Source organism: Microcaecilia unicolor, chromosome 10, assembly GCF_901765095.1.
Source record: "Microcaecilia unicolor chromosome 10, aMicUni1.1, whole genome shotgun sequence".
NCBI classification, from domain to species: Eukaryota; Metazoa; Chordata; class Amphibia; order Gymnophiona; family Siphonopidae; genus Microcaecilia; species Microcaecilia unicolor.
The window spans coordinates 39,941,323-39,963,506 of NC_044040.1; the positions used below are offsets into that span (position 1 = coordinate 39,941,323).

A 22,184-nucleotide genomic window follows, 5' to 3' on the forward strand; every position below is an offset into this window, starting at 1 on the left:
CTCGAACGGAAGCGGAAGCCGAGGACGGCTGGGTCGGGACTCGGAGCGTCAGCAGCGCGCGGCCAACTCCAGTCCAGGTATCTCAAAGCGACCGGTGCCAAAAGACAGGCAAGAGCCGAACCGGGTTGATTCACTGCTAATGAGCCAGGCCTGGGCCACCGTTCAGCCCAAAGGAAGTGAGAGCTCAGCTGCCTTAACGCACACCCACTAATGTTATTATTTATAGAGTGCAGAGCCAATAAGTGACCCACAGCCAGGCTTAAATCAGTATCGCGATATGTAGGTCCTGTCTTTAATTTAGATTGTTGAATTTGATGCACTAACTTATAGCAAAGCAGTTTACAATCGTAATAATAATAAAATACATGGAGAGAAGAAAGAAAAACGTAGGGAAAGCAGAAAAGGAAGTTACAACAACAAGGTCGGTGGTAGGGCCAGGAGAAGGGGAAAAGGTGTGTTGTTGTTGCTGCCCCAGTTTCTTGAAAGAGCCCCTCCCCCATATTAATCAGATCCGTTCTGCTGCTGTGAAAAAAAACCTTCGAGAAGTCTATCAGGATGGGTGGTCAAAAATACAGGCTAGCCAAAACTGTTTTTGTGGGTGGGAGGGAGGGGGGGGGGGGGGGTCAGTTTTGGCTGAAACGGAGATTGTCTAAATGCTTTTGTTTGGCCAACTTCGAAACTTCAGCTGATGCTCATCACACTGGTTTCGGCTGAAGTCTAACTGAAAACTATGTGTGAATGTGGACTACTGTGGGCTGCTGGGAATTGTCAGCGTTTACAATCTGCATCCCATTGCTAAAACCCACAGTATCCAAGCTAGAATATAATAATTTAAGTAATGAAAGACCGAATTTTGCTTCCAAGCACACAGACAACAGTTAATGAAAACTGAAAGTTTCATGAGAGGTAGAATGTGTCATGTAGCAATAGGAGTAAATGTTAATTTGTGCTACACTCAAGAGCGTCAGCTGATGTCTTAACTCCACAGAGCAGCTAATTCCTAAGGAGCTTATCATCCCAAAAAGTTCTGCTAAAATTTTGTATGAAAAAACATTTATTTGGAGCACTTTATTTACCATATAAACTATTGTGCAAGATCATAACTGCGTTACTTGCAATCGCAGTATGAAAAAAAAAAAGAATACAAAGAGTAGCCCTAGCCCCCTCCCTCTCCCCACCTTACAATTCCTGTTAGTTCTGTGGTATAGTTAGGGCAGCAGCAATGCTTCTGTCATGGCATCCATTTTGAGAGCAGAATCAGAATGGGCAGGGGTAACCAGGGATTGCTCCTGTCCTAGCTACACTTAGACCACCAAAGATTGTAAAATAAGCCCAGGGGATCAATGGGTGGGTGGGGGAGGCACTTGGAATGGGAGTCCAGGAGAAGGGACAACTCCTGTTTGAGGGGAGGGAGACAGGACAAAGCACACATTTTCAACTTCCATCCAGAACACATGGTTGTTTTTGGCTAAAACTGAAATATGGCCGAAAATTAAAATAACCTTTCGGCCAGCTTCCACCAAAAATATATGGTCGTTTCTGGCCAAAACTGAAATATGGGCAAAAATTTAAATCTTTCAGTCAAAACTGGGCAGAAAAAGGGTTTGGGGCTGATTTCCACACCGTAACCAAAATTCAGTCAGCCTCTAGTCAGAAATCCAGGATTGTCTGCAAATCTCCTCTTGAAACTGGGTGAGTTGACATCTTCTGTAGTGCTCCAGCTCCTTGCGCATTCAGAAAGCCACCTAACCTTTCAGTACTCAAACATGGAGCCACATGTAAACCCTGTGCAAGATTTCCATCAAAAGAACCCAATAGCAAGTGCATTTTTTTAAAGCAGATGGGAGAAAAATGTTAATATTGAACTGGTGCAGAATTATTTCTTTTAGTTTTGTGAGAGGTAGAAATTTTCAAGTAGCAATAGGAGTAAATGTTAATTTCAGAGGTATATTAGTTATTAGTAAATATAGTAAAAATGAATAAGGACTATTTTATATGTAATCGTCCTTCTTTTTCTCCCTCAGCTGTCTTAGGTTTGGTTGCTGGGGTCTGCTACAGAATAAACGTGACTGAATAATGCATGTGACACATCACTTGGAGCTGTTTCCCGATACTAGCGTCACCCTTATGTTGTTTAAGGATGTAAGAAATGCAGAAACTTTAAGGAAAAAAGCAATGTCAGGATCAATTGATGGAGCATTACTGAACTCTACAATGGTGAGCAAATAGTGAACAAATGCAAGGTGCGATGCACATTGGAAAGAATAATCCAAATCATAGTTATCTGATGCTAGGGTCCACCTTGGGGGTGTAGGTACTGTTGTAGATAATGCGCTGAAATCTTCTGTTCAGTGTGCAGCGGCAGCCAAAAAAGCAAACAGGATGCTAGGAATTAATAGGAAAGTGATGGTGAATAAGACCGAAAATACTGTAATGCCTCTGTATCGCTCCATGGTGCAACCTCACCTTGAGTATTATGTTCAGTTCTGGTCACTGTATCTCAAAAAATATATAGCGGAATTAGAAAAAGTTTAAAGAAGAGCGACCAGAATGATAAAGGGGTTGCAACTCCTGTCGTATGAGGAAAGGCTAAAGAGGATAGGGCTCTTCAGCTTGGAAAAGAGATGGATGAGGGGAGTTATGATTGAGGTCTACAAAATCCTGAGTGGTGTAGAATGAGTAGAAGTAAATAATTTTTTTTACTTGTTCCAAAAGTACAAAGGGACGTTCCTACCCGTAACCTCCGCTCTCAAGACAAATCCCTCCTCTCAGTACCCTTCTCCACTACCGCCAACTCCAGGCTCCGCCCTTTCTGCCTCGCCTCACCCCATGCTTGGAATAAACTCCCTGAGCCCATACACCAGGCCCCCTCCCTGCCCATCTTCAAATCCTTGCTCAAAGCCCACCTCTTCAATGTCGCCTTCGGCACCTAACCACTACACCTCTATTCAGGAAATCTTGACTGCCCCAACTTGACATTTTGCCTTTAGATTGTAAGCTCCTTCGAGCAGGGACTGTCCTTCTTTGTTTACCACCCAGAGTGGTGAACTGGATTAGGAACTGGTTGACGGACAGGCGCCAGAGGGTGGTGGTGAATGGAGTTTGCTCAGAGGAGGGAAAGGTGAGTAGTGGAGTGCCTCAGGGATCGGTGCTAGGGCCGATTCTGTTCAATATATTTGTGAGTGACATTGCCGAAGGGTTAGAAGGTAAAGTTTGCCTATTTGCAGATGATACTAAGATTTGTAACACAGTGGACACCCCGGAGGGAGTGGAAAACATGAAAAAGGATCTGAAAAAGCTAGAAGAATGGTCTAAGGTTTGGCAATTAAAATTGAATGCGAAGAAATGCAAAGTGATGCACTTAGGGAGTAGAAATCCAAGAGAGGCGTATGTGTTAGGCGGTGAGAGTCTGCTAGGTACGGATGGGGAGAGGGATCTTGGGGTGATAGTATCTGAGGATCTGAAGGCGATGAAACAGTGTGACAAGGCAGTGGTTGTAGCTAGAAGGTTACTAGGCTGTATAGAGAGAGGTGTGACCAGCAGAAGAAAAGAGGTGTTGATGCCCCTGTACAAGTCGTTGGTGAGGCCCCACCTGGAGTATTGTGTTCAGTTTTGGAGGCCGTATCTTGCTAAGGATGTAAAAAGAATTGAAGCGGTGCAAAGAAAAGCTACGAGGATGGTATGGGATTTGCGTTACAAGACGTATGAGGAGAGACTTGCTGACCTGAACATGTATACCCTGGAGGAAAGGAGAAACAGGGGTGATATGATACAAACGTTCAAATATTTGAAAGGTATTAATCCGCAAACAAACCTTTTCCGGAGATGGGAAGGCGGTAGAACGAGAGGGCATGAAATGAGATTGAAGGGGGACAGACTCAAGAAGAATGTCGGGAAGTATTTTTTCACGGAGAGGGTGGTGGATGCTTGGAATGTCCTCCCGCGGGAGGTGGTGGAGATGAAAACGGTAACGGAATTCAAACATGCGTGAGATAAACATAAAGGAATCCTGTTCAGAAGGAAGGGATCCTCAGGAGCTTAGCCTAGAATGGATGGCAGAGCTGGTGGTTGGGAGGCGGGGCTAGTGCAGGGCAGACTTATACGGTCTGTGCCGGGGCTGGTGGTTGGGAGGCGGGACTAGTGCTGGGCAGACTTATACGGTCTGTGCCGGGGCTGGTGGTTGGGCGACGGGGATAGTGCTGGGCAGACTTATACGGTCTGTGCCAGAGCCGGTGGTGGGAGGCAGGGATAGTGCTGGGCAGACTTATACGGTCTGTGCCAGAGCTGGTGGTGGGAGGCGGGGTTTTTGGTTCGGAGGTGGGGATAGGGCTGGCCAGACATATGGTCTGTGCCCTGAAGAGGACAATACAAATAAAAAAGTAGCACATGAATTTATCTTCTTGGGCAGACTGGATGGACCGTGCAGGTCTTTTTCTGCCGTCATCTTCTATGTTACTATGTAACTGTACAGTGCTGCGTAACCCTAGTAGCGCTCTAGAAATGTTAATTAGTAGTAGTAAATTACATGGAAATACTTTTAAAACAAATGGGAGGAAATATTTTTTCACTCAACGAATAGTTAAGCTCTGGAACTCTTTGCCGGAGGATGTAGTAACAGCGGTTAGTGTATCTGGGTTTAAAAAAGGTTTGGACATGTTCCTGGAGGAAAAGTCCATAGTCTGCTACTGAGACAGACATAGGGAATAACTGCTTGCAATGGAATTGGTAGCATGGAATGATTTAGGTTTCTACCAGGTACTTGTGACCTGGCTTGGCTACTGTTGGAAGCAGGATACTGGGCTAGATGGACCATTGGTCTGACCCAGTATGGCTACTCTTACTTTCTTATGTTCTAAGAGTATGAAGTAACGTGTGAAACTGGTCTGATTATGACTGATGCATTTTTTCCAGTTATTTCTTGAAGGTCGGATAGTAAAGTAGTATTTCCATCCTGCTGGAAAAGCTATTTGTGGGTGCACAGCGCCAAAGTATAATGCTGTGTACCAGCAAAAGGAATGAGTATCCACACGTGGAGCTCTTTAACAAGGTAATGGCATCCCTAGAGTCCCTTTCCCCATGGTTTGCTACGTGAGATCCAGTGCTGAAGCTGCTCTTCAGAGAGCTCAGTCACTTTCTAGCCCTGGTGAATGTTACGGTATCCATAAGAGAGAGGTAATGAGGGACGTTTCCATGTCTGTAGTGGTCATGAAAAATAAATGTTGAACAGTCGTCATAGTAGCAGTAGTATTTATTTATTTATTTAAGTCAATTTATATACCGTATCTTATTGCAACTGCAAGACAGAACGGTTTACAGTTTGTAAAAAAGAAAAACGAACAATACAACATTATATGTACAGTTTGGACAAACAATGGAACTCCAATCATTATAGGAAAGCACAGCAAAACCAAGAATTAACTACATAAGATAAAAACAGTATAAGTCATAATTTAGTATACAGGAAAGCACCGCAAATACAAAATTGAGTACATAATATAAACTACACAAACATAAACAGTACAAATTATGATTTAAAATACATTGAAGATACCCTTTTATAACCTTACCTCCATTATTCTAAATTCTGTTCTACATAATTAGTAAAGTAAAAGGTTTTCAAAAGTTTCCGAAAATGAAAGTAAGATTTCTCAAGTCTGATCTTTTTTGGAAGGCCGTTCCAAAGAGAAGGGGACAAGTAGAAAAAAGCCAATCTCCGCGTAGATTCCCATCTAGCCCTAGCGAGAGGAGGAATCACTAACCTGTTATCTGTTAGGGATCTAAGGGTTCGTGTAGCAGTGTAAGGAATTGTTAAATTTGACAGGTAGTCAGGGTTTAGTGTGTGAAAAGCCTTATGGGTCAAAACTAAGGCTTTAAACTTAACTCTTGCTTCAACCGGAAGCCAGTGCAGTTGATGTAATAAAGGTGTTACTCTGTCATCCCTCCGGGCCCTACAAATCATATGCGCCGCTGTATTGGTATCCCATTTCTTTAGCTCTGCTAGATGTACACAGCCTGTACACGTACACATAGGAGACAGAGCTTATAATCTATTCAAGGCAGACGAGCAGGACAAATAGAATTAAGGAGTTTAATTTGTCAAGGGAATGTTTAAAAATTGCATGCAGATGAACATGAGAATAAGGGGTTAATATTTAAAGGCAGTTTCAAAAAGGTGAGTTTTTAGCCTGGATTTAAATAGAGCCAAAGAAGAAGCATGACACACCAATCCATGAAGTTTATTCCAGCTGAACAGCACAGCAAAGTAGAAAAAACAGAGTCTGGATTTGGCAGTAGAAGAGAAGAGCACAGAGAAGACTGAGTTACCCGATAAGCAGAGTTTCCAAGGGGCGGTGTAGAGAGAGAGAAGAGAAAAGGTAATGAGGAGATACAAAATGAATGCCCTTGTAGATATGTAAGAGAAGTTTTCTACTGAACACCGAAATGGGTGGGGAGCCAATGAAGTAACTTGAAAAGAAGGATTATATGGATTTCTCTCACACCCTTTTCAGTAGTAGCTCAAAGTTACATTCAGGTACACTTAGTAATTTCCCAGTCCCTGCAGGGTTTACAATCTAAAGCAATGGAGGGTTAAGTGATGCCCAAGATCACAAGGAACAGCAATGTTATTTGAACCAGGCACCCCTGCATGTAAAGCCCTGTGCTGCCACAAGGCTACTCCTCTACTAGCAGATTATAAGTAGTACAGCTGAGTTTTGAATAGCTTAAAGTGGAGAGAGATGATTCAGTGAGAGACCTGCACGGAGCAGGTTGCAGTAGTCAAAATAGGAGATGATGAGGATTTGGATAAGGGTTTTGATAGTGTTTATAAAGAAAGAAATGGTAGATTTTAGTAGTCTGTTGGACATGTGTAGAAAAAGGTTATGAGCAGAGGGGACTGGGAAGTTGACAGTGTTATCCACAAAAATAGTAAAAGGGGGAAGGGAGAAAGTGGGTTTAGAGAAAAAAAAATGAGAAGCTCTATTATAGCCATGTTAAGTTTCAAATGGTTGTGGGATCCAAGCACCAGTGTCAGAGGAACAGATTGAGATTTTGGACTGGATGCCTAAGGAAAACCTTGGTGTAGAGAGAAAGATCTGGGAGTCATCAGCTTAAAGACATGGGAGGAGATCAGAGCACCAAAGGAATGAGGTTCCAAGACAGAGCCCCAAGATACACCGACTGATAGATAACAATCGAGGAAGATCCACAAGAGCATACACTAACATCATGATGGGAGAAGAAAACCAAGACAGAAGAGAGCCCCCAGATCCAAGTGAGGACGAAGTATCAAGGAGTAGGTGGTGATCAACAGTGTCAAAAGCAGCCGATAGTGCAAGAAAGATGAGGATTAAGTAAAGACCCTTAGATTTGGCTACAAGTAGGTCACTGAAGACTTTGGCATGGGCAGTTTCTGTACCACATTTCATGTCTTCTTTTTTCAGTTATTACATTTTTGTCTACTGAATAAAGTGGAACTGATATTACCTCTACATTCTAAGACTTAGTTAAGATACTTAGACAGTAGTTCTAAATTGTCTTGGTGTCATGCCAGTGTAGTGTTCTCACCTAATGCTCTTTCTCCCAAAGACTCCGAGGTCTCTACATGTTGTTTGTTTACTACATCGTGTGTATTTATCAGATACTTTTAAAGAAGGAGGTCTTCAGTTTCACAACAGTTTACAATCTTATAGGAATATACGAGGATGGACAGTTTGGTATCTAAACTGCATTACTTAGAAAGAGTAAAACCTGTCAGTGTTATTGCACTTAGGTATTTTATTTAGTTGCCGTGTTTTCATTTTTTGGCAGATTGTTGATCCATTTCAAGTTCTTGTGGCAGCAAACAAAGCAGTTCATCTACAAAAACTGGGCAAAATGAAGACTCGGACCCTGTATGCCGAAATCATTTTTAATCTTTCACCAACCAACAATGTAAGTTTACTTTGCAGTGTGTGAATTTGTTTTAGAACATTACTTTTAAACCTGAACTGCAAAGACCAGGGCTAATACTGTCTGCAAAATATTTGTGTTTAATATAAACTTCACATGTGATATCCAAGGAAGTAGCAAACCTCTTCCTGTATTTTGCTTTTTTTTAAAGCTTGTATGCTTTTTTGAATCCTGACATATTTGAGGTTTTTTTTTAACCTGTGTTAGTCACCATTTTAACCCCCCCCCCCCCCTTTCAGTCTGTTTCGGAACACTCTAAAGCTTTATGAGAGAAGTCAACCACCATGAAAACCTTATTGCATGCTTTACATATTTAACATTACTGAGTGTTCTATAGTCTTTGGGGCATATTTATGTTCTTTTATTAAAACGTTGAAGTGTGCAACTCTGTAAGCTGGTGTGCTGATGCTGTGTACAGGACGATATCTGTGCACTGAGATGCCCTTATAGAATATAAGTATAAACCTGAATTGGCACAAATATTTACACCAGGTCAGTGGCAGGCGTAAATGGGCACATCTGCTGTAAGTGCACTGTGGAATACCTTATAGTATTGCATAAGTTAGAGACATGCCCATGCCCCTCCCATGCTGCACCCTTGCAGTGTCAGACCCTATAGACTTGCCTATCAGAAACGCAAAGAGATCAGCACGCACATTCCTCAATCTCAACTACCCTAACTGCAAAGGGCTAAAATATAAATCCATATACGCAACCAGTTTTTCATACATCTGCACGCAGCTATGGAACGCACTACTGAAGGCCATAAAAATTGCGCAAGACCTAACTATCTTCCGAAGGCTACTGAAAACAGATCTGTTCAAGAAGGCATACCATAAACATCCATCTTAAATACTAATAATAAGACCTTACATGACCTAGACATACTTGAAATCTTATCACTTGACTGATATTAATGAACTACCACTACCACTTTAATCCTCATGTCGAATATGGTCTTTCCATAGCCGATGACCTAATGTATGTTACAACCCAATTTATTACCCAGTACCTTCATGCATTACCATAATGTATACTCCCTTACCATGTATATATGCACATGATATATATTTATACCATGATCTGTTCCATGCATGTTATGTTCCATGTATATTACCATGTAGGTATGCACCTGAACGCAATACCATTTGTAATTCTGTTACCCGGAAATGGCATCCGCCATTACGGCAAATATAAGCCACATTGAGCCTGCAAATTGGTGGGGAAATGTGGGATACAAATGCTACAAATAAATAAAATAAATGTGCTACCTCATAGAATAGCACATAGTGCAATTACACATGTAAGTGCCAATTATCATGGCATGCATACTAGGCATGTGTAACTACAGGCACCCACTATATGTTGCACAGAGGCATATTTTGCTGAATAAGTGGGTGGGTGGGTAGGTACGTACGTGAGTGAATGTGAGATTGTATAGGCAATGATTAACTAGGTGAGTTCTGTGGGACTTGCCAGTGGGGAGTCTTGTGCATGAGTGGCAGGGTGGCATCAGAGATATGCAAGGGAACAATTGTATATAGGGGAAGAGGAGTGGAAAACAAACAAGCAGATCAGTATAATATCCAACAAACTTTATTGAAGATACCGTCTCTTTAATAAAGTTTGTTGGATATTATACTGATCTGCTTGTTTGTTTTCCACGTTGGATTTTGCAGATCGCCTGCCTTGTTGTTTTCTAGGTGAAGAGGAGTTCATCTTCTTCCCTACTCCGTGTCCCATCTTTCCTTCCACTTTTGTTAACCCTCTGTTGCCTCAGGTACAAAATTAGGTCTAGATTTACTAACCTGCAATAAACCATGTAATGCATATTAATGCAATTAATACGAGTTATTAGTAAATAGGCCTCATTGATAATTATGGGGCTTATATTCAATAACATAAGTTAAATCACATCAACGTGTGTTAAACCATTAATGCAAATTAGGTAAATCTAGCCCTTAGATTGCAAGCCTTGTTGTACAGGGAACTGTCTACTTTACCTGATTGTAGCATGACTTGAACTTGGATTTGGAAAGGCATGTAATTCAGTCTAAAATCCCAAATCTAAAATACATTGATCATTTCTGGATGCTTGTGCTGGGAAAGGAGAATGAATTTCGGAGAACCAGTGAGATGAGACCTGCCATGACAGAGAAAATAAGATGATAAGTGTGAGGATGGGAAAAGTGGATGATCCATGTGATGAAACAGCCACGGGAGTGGAAGGAAGTGAAGTATCAAGAGACCACAGGTCAGAAAAATATATATTTAATAAAACAAGTCCCAGTTACGTTAAGTCTACGTACACAGACTGTGTTTCGGCTCCAAAAGCCTTCATCAGGAGTTAACTTGAGAAAAGTAAAAAAAAAAAACAACAACCATAATTCGCATGAAAAATATCTTGTCATATAATAGATACTATATAAAATATGAAATATAGAATATACATGTATAAAAATAACTGATAATTTAAGAAACGCTCATAAATGAATTTTACAAGGAGCCAGGAGTGTAAATAAGATACAAGAGTGCAAAGTCTGCAATGTCCCTCATCCACGGGTGGTGGGAGGTGGGATGGTTAGAGTTGTGTTCTCTTAAGGTCTTTTCGTTTGTTTTTTTACTTTGACACACATATATTGAGAGAGGATTCAGCAAGTAATTAAATTACATCACGTCTGTAAATTACTCCGGCACTAAGGGTTTTTTTTCTCACACATTTCACATTATAATAGCAATTATCATCACTGTTTATAAGTTCCCTTGACTTTCACTCATATATTTAGTCTTTGCACTCTTTTATCTTGTTTGCACTCCTGGTTCCTTACATAGTAACATAGTAAATAACGGCAGATAAAGACCTGTATGGTCCATCCAGTCTGCCCAACAAGATAAACTCATTTTACATGGTATGTGATACTTTATATGTATACCTGAGTTTGATTTGTCCTTGTCTTTCTCAGGGCACAGACCGTAGAAGTACTGTTCTTGTACTAAGTTCTGAAGCTAACATCGAAGCCCCTTAAAATTTACACTCCAGCCATTCCCTATCTATTCAGTCACGGAGGTGAGAGGCGCTGTCAGGTCAGTGCAGGAGGCCCAATGCGGAGGAGGGGGGAGGGGGGAGTTTGGTGCGTGCGATGTCCATTTCAAGGCGGCAGCATCCGACAGTGACTCCGACTCCGTTTCCCTCTCTGTTCCGCCCTCTGACGTCATCATGTCTTGACTTGAGGGTGGGACAGAGAGGGAAGTCTCTACTGCGCATTTGCAGGTGAGTTGGTCACTTGCCGTTTATATGTTTGATATTCTATATTTCATATTTTATAAGTATCTATTGTATGACAAGATGTTTTTGATGTTAATTTTGGTTGTTTTTCTTAAGTTAACTCCTGATGAAGGCTTTTGGAGTTAAAACACAGTCTGTATAGAGCTAACGTGACTGGGACATGTTTTATTAAATATATATTTTTCTGACCTGTGGTCTCTTGATACTTCATTTGCTTCCATTCCCGTGGCTCTTTCTTCCAGATTGCTTTGTGGAAGCCTTTGGTTTTCTATTTGAGTTTTTGATCCATGTGATGTACACAAAAACATGAGGGCATTAATAATCTGAAACATTTTTAACTTTGACCCATTTGTCAGACCAAGATCATTTTCAATAGGAGAGGTGCCAGCTACACGTTTCTCCTTCTTCCTCTTTGGATCCAGTCACAGTCGGTGTATTTCAGTTATTGCATCTACAAACAGACAGATTGAACCAGCCTATAAGAAGTTTGCTAAAAAGCCCTAGAAGGGATGTATGTAGTTGTGAGTGTGAGCAACTGGATAAGGAAGAGCTGAGAATACAGAGCCACTGTGGCATAGACATTACTGTCTAATTGTGAGACATCACCCTTTTGAGGTGCTCCTTTACTTTTAAGATGTTCTCCATGTGCAACCACTTCAGTGAAATATGGAAATGGACTTCTGTTGTTTTTCTTGCTCAGATTTCAGAAGCTTTTAAGAAATTTGGCATTTCAGACAGTGACTCTACAGTTCTCATTGTTTTGATTGAAGATGGAATGAAAGCTGTAAATCCTGAAGAAATAGCATCCCAAGTAGAGGGCCAGCAGGTTTCTGTAATGGAACTATCGAAAATGGCAGACATTGTAAAAGTCAAAAAGGTATGAAAAGGGAGAGGACAATTAGCAGTCTGATTTCACATTGATCCACCTTGAGCAGTATTTTAAAAAGCAGTACTACTACTAAACAATTTATTTAACAGTTAAAAAGGACAATGTAAAATTTTATTTATGTTCTTATGCCTTTTTCATCCCTATGGAGAAATATGTATCATGGTTTTGAAAGCTAGCCACTAAGAGTGTGTAAAACTCAGAGATTTAAGAATGTGACCATTTTTGCAGAAAATCTTGTACAATATTTTCAGAATTTTCGCTATAGATATGAGGGGGAATTTTGAGGAGACAACAGAAGTTAATATGAAGTCTTAGCAGTAATGCAGACATCCATGCAGCAGCTGGGTCTGTCTAACTATTTAACCTGCCCTCATACAGGTGACTAATAGGGGTAAAATAATGTGTGTACATTTGAAAATGTAAAAAATGTGCACCATAAGTATTTTTCTCTGCAAATATTTTATCTCCATTAAATAAAGCACTGCAAAATGTGTTTTCTAGCAGTGCACTCACCCAAGTTCAGTAAAGCATTAAGCTGGGAGCCTGTCACTAGCTACACAACAGTTCACCACAAGAGCTGTGTAGCCTAACATATGAGAGCTCAGAAAGGAATCAAATTCATGGTTTTAGTAGTTCTAGAGGGTTCTAAGCTCGTAGGAAGTGAATTGATTTTAGAGAATGACAGCTTGGGAAGAAGGAATGAAACCAATTTTGGGAAGCTGCTGGAAGGATAAAACAAAAGCCAGATTACTCGTAAAGAAGGCGGGAGGAGAGGTGGATGATAAGGACCCTAAAAGTCAGCTAGAAACCTGACAGAAGTACTACTGCTTCCTTGTATGGTAAAGACTGTTTCACTGTGTAATTATGGGGTATTCACATTGAGATGTTAACAATAGGGTGGATAAAAGGCTCAGGCTGAGGTCTGTACCATGGAGAGTCAGACAAGCTGAGAGCAATACCTTTGCTGGCCGTTTGAGTTTTCACTGGATTAAGTCATGCAGGGAGGGAATCAACATAATATATATGTTTAATCCAGGTACCATTAGTGGAATGGGTAGCAATGATTTTGCAACCTTTAAACAATAAAAAGTTACGTGTCAGCATCACACTGATAGGACTTCAAATCTGACCTACAATAAATGTCTATAACACATGTATGAATATATCATCTCCATGGACTTCAGTAATTGTTTCTTCCACAAAGCACAGGGCGCAGCCAAACAAACAGAAGCAAATCTTCAAGTCATATACCTCATATGCAACATTTCTACCCCATAATTCCCAAGTAGGGCATGGTTTAAAGTTTTTAAATGTTGTCTCAGTTTACCAGCAAGTTCTGAATCAAAAGCTCTTTAAGCATCAAGACAATGTGTGTCCTATAAAGTCTTTATAATATGTGTTAATATTTTTACTTTCAATACTTCCAAGATGTTATCAACAAATTGTCTCTTATACCTCTTATACTTTAGGATAATCTCCTAGCAAAACAGGAGGGTAATTCATGTAGAACAGAACCAGCTAGAGTAGCCAGTGTTGCGCTCATCTTTAATGACCACAGTAGGACTAAGGCTACTTTTTATCCCTTTGAGTTTAATTAGTCTTCAGTTCAATTTCTCAGCCACCATACAATGGTACACCCTGTATGTTCTCATTTCTGTTCCTGCTTAGGAAGTTTGATTAAAACGGTTATGTCCCCACTGCTTTCCCACCACTGATTTAAATGGCTGCTGCACTTCCCTGCTTTATATACTTACTCGTGTTTTATTTTGTGTTTTAACAGATATACAAACTTACCCAACAAGAAGAAAAGATTGGCACATTGTTAGATGGTATTATTTGCCGAATGTCAACAAAAGATGTGTAGGGTAATCCAGCCTTTCTTCTTAAAACATTCAAGAGGTAGCAAAGCAGATTCTTTCAAGCTTGGAGAGCTTGTGTTCTGTTGAATTACCTAGCTTAGGTGATTAAAGGAGTATTTTAAGGAGGGCTTTTTCCATTTCAATTCTTTGTAAAAGAGATCTTTATTGTTCTTGAATGCCTTCATTTTAAGCACTTGTTTATAGAAACCTGAAAGATAACATCCGGTGTTGTTATGGAGGACATTTTAATTTTTTGTCTCGTATAGTATTTTTCTGGATATTTAGTTTTATTTTGTGAGTTTTGTGAAAGCTGATTTTTTTTTTTCTTTTGTACCATTCCTGATAAGTCTTGTCTGAGTTGAAGAAACATATTGCTATGATGACCGAAAAGAGGCGCTGGGTATGAAGTCAGCTTCCAGGGCAGCCCAAACCTCGCATGAAAGGAGAGAATGGAATTCTGGTGTGGAGGAGGATAAAAGGGGGTGATCAGGGGGAAGAGTTTGGCAAAACCAAATGTAGTTGCTGTGTGGTGGTTGAAGTTCAAAACAGATAATTCTGTGCGTAGCAAAAAATGGCTTAATAAAAGGATAGCAAAACTGTATGTGTTTTAGCATGTTTTTCTGTGCTCTTTGATATTTTTCAATGTTTCCGATCTTATGAATCTTTAGAGCCACCACTATTTGATGATTTGAATAAGGTGACCAGCAATTTTCCCCATTCTACCCCCTTCTTTGCCTTAATTCTGGTTGAAATCACGTACATTGAAGTCACACACTGAGCAGGAGACACTGAGACCTGAGGCACTGAATGAAGTAGTCTGGGCTCCTGAGTTCAAGTTCCTTCTGCTGTCTCTCAGGCAAGCACAAGGAGCAGACATAACATGCATAGGGTTACCATACGTCCGGATTTCCCTGGATATGTCCTCTTTTTGAGGGCATGTCCGGGGCATCCGGCGGATTTTGCCCGCGCCCACGTTTGTCCGGATTTCTGGACAAACGTGGGTGCGGGCAGGCGCGTGCGTGCGGTGGGAGTGTGGGCGGGCGATCGGCGCCGTGGGTCTGGTGACCTGGTCTCCCGTCCCCTCCCCTTCCTTACCAATGTTCCCTGGTGGTCTAGTGACGTCTTCGGGGCAGGAAAGAGCCCCCTCTTTCCTGCCTGGAGCGCTGCCTCCCCTGTCTATCATCCTTCTCGGTCTGGCTGGGGATTCAAAATGGCCGCCGAGAGTTGAACTCTCGCGAGGCTGCTTCAACTCTCGGTGACCATTTTGAATCCCCAGCCATACCGAGGAGGATGCAGCAGGCAAGGGCAGGCAGCGCTCCGGGCAGGAAAGAGGGGGCTCTTTCCTGCCCCGAAGAGAAGACGCTACTAGACCACCAGGGCTAGATAGTAAGTGAGGGGGGGGGTATGTGATGGGGGGGAGGGGACTATGCGACGGGGGGGGGGGGGAATAGGGGCGGAACCCGACCTGAAGGGGGCGGGGTAGGGGGCGTGACATGTGTCCTCTTTTTCAGAGGACACAAAATGGTAACCCTAAACATGCACCACATATATTTTATACATCATAAACTTTTTTGATTCAAAAATCTCTGCTTCACCACTGGCTTTAAATTGTCATTGTAATTTATTTTAGCTAACACACATTTTGGATAAGTTCCTAAAAGAAAAGTCTGTAAGTCATTATTAAGATGGGGAAAATCCTTCTTATTTCTAGAATAAGCAGCATAAAACGTATTGTACTGTTTTGGGATCTTGCCAGGTTCTTGTGACCTGGATTGGCCACTGTTGAAGAGAGACCTTTGGTCTATCCCAGTATGGCAACACTTATGTTCTTGTCTTTAAAGCAGAGGTGGAAAAGTCCTTAGCACCTGATTCCAGGTCAGGACCAAAGAGGGAACGTGGCAACATAGTTGCTGTATGCCACTAACTGGGCCTGCACCTTGCCACAGGGCTTAGGCAAGGAGGCAGACTGCCTGGAGGTCAGAGTTGGGGAGGAGAATCTGGCATGTTTGTTAGGGCAGGAGACTGGATGGAGGACTGGACAAGAAGGTGGTAAGAAGCTGGCAGGAAAGAGGAGAAATTGGATCGAGGCATGGTTAAAAAAGCTGGAGGGAAAATCAAAAACTGAAAAAAAAGAAAAAGAAGACAAATATACACAAAAGTAGACTCAAGGAAAAATGTTTATTTTACCCCTAGCTCCTAGAAAATTTGGACGGCCACTCAAGTGTTCTAGGTATTTTTCCAGGCCTACCTTAAAAATGGCTAGTACTATCCAATCTGTACTTTTATTTTTAGGAACATGAGTCTTGCAAATTATAAGCATAGATATATAGAAAAGGTTTTAGATTTCTTATGACAGGTGTTATTTAACTGTATGTACTCTAAAAATCTGCTGTCACATAGTCCATGGTTGTCTGGCTGACAATAACTGGAGCCAATTTGTAGAATGATTTCTACTAAAAACATAAATAAGCCCCTGTATTTTCTTATGAGAACAAAAGGTTTCCTGTATTGAGTACAGAGGCAGAATAGGGATGTATTTTTGTGTTTCAATAATTTTCGTAATATTAACATATGGAAAGTCCAGCGTAACCAAGTTTTTAGATGGCAAAACTCATCCCATGGAAAATTTATATTTGACATTGACTTTGGTTCCTTGAAACAAATGCCAGTATTAATGCAGCTGCCTGCGGGAATATTTGTAGGTAATTCAGTTGTCAGCTAAAGCAATGTTTGAAGATTTAGAAAGCTCTGCCTATAATAACCACATCCTTCACCTTAGGAAGATGAGAAGTGCCTTGATAAAAGATGCGACCCTTTGAGTGCACAATTTTATAGACCATTTCCCGAATGAAAAACATATTCTACATGAAGAAAATTGGGTAGTATAAAATTGTACAGTTGAATATGTTCCACATATCTGCAAGACCTGAATTTTTTCTATTGTAACCCACATGCACTTGTATAAAGTCATATATTAATTTCTATTATTTGTGGGACCTCAACCATGACATTAGGTGGTTATATATTCTCAAGCCACTGTGATTTACACACTCACTCCGTCATCAGTCCTTTATAAAGAATTTTGGAGAGCCTTTATAAAATAGGCATGTTTGTGGAAAATTTGTAGACTCCTAGTTATAAAATTACTCATACACGTACAACATTTGCTAACAAAGAAAGATGACCTAGAAGTGTGACTGTGGAGGTGAGCAAGAGGCACAGACAGGCAAATAGCTATTAAGAAGAATTGAATTAAATGGAAATGGTTGCTTTAACATTCCATTCTGGAAGGAAAACCAGGGAGTGATAGCCAGTCACTGTTAAGGCCATTTCTGTAGATCATGCCCTTGAGAATGTCCTGGTTGTCATTCCCAGATATACTGAGCACTTCTGTGCTGTTTTTATGAAGAAAAATGTTTGTGCAGAACAGAATGGCAAAAAGCAAGGTCATTGGATGATTGTTTTATAGTCTAATTGTGTTTTTCTTCATTGCTGTTGCCTAACATCTTGAGTGCAACACTGAAAGAACTCACAAGTCTTGCCATTTAAAATTTCCATCGTAGAACAGAATGTTTCAAAACCTTTTATAAAACCTTGCAAATGTCTGATTTCATATTGAAATTTACAGGAAGTTTATATATAACTATTTGTGAAAGCATGAAGTTAAAGGAAATAAATAAAATGCATACTGATTATACAGCTTTGTCCCATAGGGCAATATTTTACAAAAACAAAGTTCTTAAAAAGATACAGACTGGAAGGAAACTTTTAAAGAAGGCCACTGCATCTGTGTGAGGTTTTAGTCATCATGTTAGTATTAAATACCGCAGTGCATTAAAGTATTTTCCTTTAGATTTATAAGTGAATAAGAGCGTAGCAAGTGGAAAAAATAATATCTTTAAAGGCTTCAGAAGTCCAGAATCTAATCCACACTGCATTAGTGCTAAATCCATCAAGCATTATGTGGAACTCAGAAGAACTTAATGGGCATATGGACAATGTTGGAAAAGGAGGTATTTGGAGGCATTGGCATCTGCATTGTCTGGCGTGGTCAGAGCTGCGTTTTACAAACATTGGAGACAGTGGTTAATGTGAACAAGCTGAGAGTGTGATTCTAAACAGAAGGATGCGTTTCCATTGTTGCCACTTAATCACTAAGGGCCCTGTTTACTAAGCCACTCTGTAGGCATGCTGTTTTTAGCTCTCGCTAACACTAGAGGCATGTCTCTAGCATTAGCGCACACTACAAGCACTAGCACGCCTTAGTAAACAGAGCCCTTAGTCTTGCTATAAACCTGTTCATTATGACTAACTTTGGGGCATCCACCCCATGGGCTACATCACAAAGCCCAATTTCTACTTCAGAATGCACATATTCAAAATGTGGTCCTTGAGACCCAAGCAGGTTTTGTTTTTCATGGTATGGGAACTGTGCAAATAGAAGTACTTATTATATCGGATAGTATCCCCTGATTCTGTATATAACGCCCAGATTTGGGTGTGCTCCCAAGATGCACATGCAACTTGAATTGGCTAATGAGCTGTTAACCATCAATAATTGGATGCTTGCTACTTATTGATGTAAATTGGCACCACCTTGACAGTGCCAGCGTAGGGCCCGGGGGAGAAGGCTGGACTCCTACGATCCTGCATCTCCCTCCCGCAGCAGCAGTGATTCCCACAAGCTGCCTGCCACTAACCTGGCAGCATCACCTCTGCTGTGTCCCCCTCCCCATTGTTGCAACTTCCTGTTTTACTTGGGCACGACGCGGCAGAGGGAAGGCTTCCGGGTTAGCGGCAGGCAGCGTGTGGGAATTGCTAATTTTGCTGTGGACCCGTGAAGAGATGCTGCAGGGAGTGGAGGAAGAGAGGGAGAGGTGTGTAGGGTGGGGGAGGGAAGGAGAGTTGCACAAGGGGGAGGGGCAAGAGGAGAATTATTGGACATGGGGTGGAGGGAGAGAAAAGGAGAGATGCAACAAAGGGGTGGAGAGGGACAAGGAAAGGAAAATCTTGCATATGAGGGTGGACAGGAGGGAGAAATGTTGGACATAGGGGTGGTTGGGAGGGAGAGATGGTAAAATGTTGGACAAGATGGTGTAGGGGAGAAAGAAAGATGCTGCATGGGATGGGGGGAGAAAGAGATGTTGGACCTGGGGCACAAGGGAGGGGGAGAGAGATATGGTGGACAGTTGGAGAGAGGCAGAAATGTTGGACATAGCATAGGAAGGGGGAGAATGCTGCTATACCTTCTATCAATAATGGAGTTCTGTTTCTCTCCCCTTCCCAGCTATTCTTTCCCCCTCCTATCTACCTCTTTCTATCTTTCCTATAGTCTGTAATCCATATAGATATATTTTATTTATATGCGGGATAGCAAGCTTTTAATAAACCTGAGATATTGGCTCCTGAGCACAAGAAAGGGAGAGAGAGAGAAATGGTGGACATGGGGGTGGATGAGAGGAAGGGAGAGGGGAGAAAGAAGGAGATGTTGGATCCAAGAGCAGAAGAGAGTGATGGACAGAGGCTGAATAGTGGGAGTGAGGGAAGAGAGGGAGAAATGCTGAGAGATAGGGCAGGAGGGAAGAGAGAAGGGACAGGAAAAGGTCAAGCTACAAGAGTGGGGAGGGGAGAAAGAGAGCAGATGCGGCTACAAGAGTGGAGGAAGAAAGATGCTGGGAATGGTGGAACCATGTGGGAGAGGCCAGGAGGGGGAGGAAGGGGGTGGCGAGGAAATTAATGAGAGGATAGTAATTACACAGGGTAGAAATATAGTAAATGGGAAATAGATTAAAAATGAAAGGAAATGGAGGACTGGGGAAGGAGCAGTGCTTTTTTTGTGCCGGTACGCGACGGTACAGCGTACCGGCACCTTTTTTCTGGGGCTCCCCTGCTCGCTCCCTGCTGTTTGCACCGATCCCTGCCTCGTAAAACTTATTTTTTCGCGAACCGGCAGACTGAAGAAATAAAACAAACAGCTGACAGGCTTGCCTCCTTCGATCGCGTCGGCCGCTTCCTTTCCCTGCATTCTGAGCGCGTCCCGCCCTCCTCTGATGTCATTTCCTTTCCTCGAGGGCGGGACGCGCTGAGAATGCAGGGAAAGGAAGCGGCCGACGCGATCGAAGGAGGCAAGCCTGTCAGCTGTTTCTTTTATTTCTTCAGTCTGCCGGTTCGCGAAAAAATAAGTTTTAGGAGGCAGGGATCGGTGCAAACAGCAGGGAGCGAGCAGGGGAGGGTGAACAAGTGGGGCTGGGGGGGGGGTGTGGCCAAGTGGGGCTGGGGGGGTTGTGTGGCCAATTGGGGCTGGGGGGGGGGTTGTGTGGCCAAGTGGGGCTGGGGGGGGGGGTTGTGTGGCCAATTGGGGCTGGGGGGGGTGTGGGCAAGTAGGGCTGGGTGGGTGGGTGTGTGTGTGTGGCCAATTGGGGCTGGGGTGTGTGTGTGTGGCCAATTGGGGCTGGGGTGTGTGTGTGGCCAATTGGTGCTGGGTGTGTGTGTGGGCAAGTAGGGCTGGGGGGGTGTGTGTGTGGGCAAGTGGGGCTGGGGGGGGTTGTGTGGCCAATTGGGGCTGGGGGGTGTGTGTGGCCAATTGGGGCTGGGGGTATGTGTGTGTGGGCAAGTGGGGCTGGGGTGTGTGTGTGGGCAAGTGGGGCTGGTGGTGTGTGTATGGGCAAGTAGGGCTGGGGGTATGTGTGTATGGGCAAGGGGGGCTGGGCAAATGGGGCTGGGGTTTGAATGATCTCAGGGGCAGGTGGAGGCTGGGGCGAGTCACTGGACATTGAAGGGAGGGGGAGGATAGGGGGCAAAAGAGAATCGCTGGACATGGAGGGGATGGGATAGTAGGGCAGGGGAGAGAGGAGAATGGAGAATTGCTGGACATGGAAGGCAGGGAAGAGAGAATTGCTGGACTTGGATAGGAGAAGAGGGCAGGGGAGAGAGGAGAATCACTGGACATGGGAGGGGAGGGGAGAGGAGACATGCTGGACATGGATGGAGGGGAGGGAAGACAGGAAGGAGATGCACATGGATGGGATGGCAGGAGAGGAAGGAGAAATGCTGGAAATGGATGGAGAGGAGAGCAGAGCAGGAGATAGAGGAGCATTGCTGGACATGGATGGATAGAGGGTTTGGCGGGGGGAGAGGAGAAATGCTGGACATAGAAGAAGAAAGGAGGAAAGTAAAGAAATAAATGGAAAGGAAGCCCTGGAAACGGAGTTAAGAGAACAGATAGACAGCAGCAGAATCAGACACTTGGACCAGTATGGATAGAAAACAGTCACCAGACAACAAAGGTAGAAAAAAATTATTTTATTTTCATTTTAGTGTTTGGAATATGTCCAATTTGAGAATTTACATCTGTTGTCTTATTTTGCACTGGGTATACTGGAGCTGTAACATCTTACAGAAATGATTTATAATGAAAAAAAATCACAAGTTATTGTTTTTCTCCTATACTAGTATATTTTCAATGATGTCTGTTTATATGTGCCATGGCTGATATAAGGGGTGTGGCTAATGTGGGTGTGGCTATCATAGGGGTGGAGCCATATGTGGTGACCCCGCCCATAATGAGTACCGGCACCTTTTTTTCTACAAAAAATGCACTGGGAAGGAGTGAGATGGGAAATGGGTAAGAGAAGAAGATGGAAATTTGATAGGTAGCTGTAAAACAAAAAGGAGAAGAAGGGTGAGAAAGGGTGAAATTTGAATTGACAGAAAATAGAAGAAGAAAGAACTAAAAAGGAACGATCAGTATGTCAGAGGTAGGTATAGTCCTGGAATAGACTTCCTGGACCTATACGTCTAGCTCCATCTCTACCTGTTTTCAAATCTATGCTGAAAACCCACCTTTTCACTGCTGCTTTTAGCTCCTAGCCACAATTGCCCTCCCCTTGTCCCTTCCTCCCTTCTCACCTGTTACTTCCCTCACCCGTAACTGTCTTGTTTGTCTGTATTACTTAGATTGTAAGCTCTTTTGAGCAGGAACTGTCTCTTTGTGTCAGGTGTTCAGCGCTGCGTGCATCTGGTAGCGCTATACAAATGCTAATAATAATAATATAGTAATAGACAGGAGAGAGTAAAAAAGACAAATGGACAGCAGCCACTTGAAGGAGAATTAGCAAACGACAGACAGGAAAGCAGAAAAGATAAACTGTAACCAACATTATGGTAAAATACAATGTCCAGATCACAAAGGTATTATTTT

The 22,184-nt window shown here is 42.5% G+C and overlaps 1 protein-coding gene across 6 annotated transcripts; it reads left to right on the plus strand.

Moving 5' to 3' along the window:
• On the plus strand, nucleotides 1-14,573 carry TPRKB (TP53RK binding protein). 6 transcript variants are annotated; one of them, XM_030215767.1, is made up of 6 exons: nucleotides 6-77; nucleotides 2,025-2,217; nucleotides 7,810-7,932; nucleotides 11,937-12,113; nucleotides 13,906-13,990; nucleotides 14,332-14,573. In XM_030215767.1, exons 2-5 carry the CDS (start codon nucleotides 2,077-2,079, stop codon nucleotides 13,987-13,989), a joined length of 525 nt encoding a protein of 174 aa, XP_030071627.1. In that variant the 5' UTR covers nucleotides 6-77; nucleotides 2,025-2,076; the 3' UTR covers nucleotide 13,990; nucleotides 14,332-14,573. The 6 variants fall into 6 exon arrangements, with proteins under 6 accessions (XP_030071626.1, XP_030071627.1, XP_030071622.1 ...); XM_030215766.1 differs by having other exon boundaries at nucleotides 1-69; nucleotides 2,022-2,217; nucleotides 13,906-14,573; XM_030215762.1 differs by lacking the exon at nucleotides 6-77 and adding an exon at nucleotides 92-176 and having other exon boundaries at nucleotides 13,906-14,573.
• The last annotated feature ends 7,611 nt before the right edge of the window (nucleotides 14,574-22,184 follow it).

Excerpts from the sequence above, each read along its gene's own strand:
- TPRKB (XM_030215766.1), top strand. The coding sequence starts at position 2,077 with ATGCATGTGACACATCACTTGGAGCTGTTTCCCGATACTAGCGTCACC. Across the intron at positions 2,218-7,809 it reads CATTACTGAACTCTACAATG|ATTGTTGATCCATTTCAAGT; the intron begins GTGAGCAAATAG and ends ATTTTTTGGCAG. Across the intron at positions 7,933-11,936 it reads ATCTTTCACCAACCAACAAT|ATTTCAGAAGCTTTTAAGAA; the intron begins GTAAGTTTACTT and ends TTTCTTGCTCAG.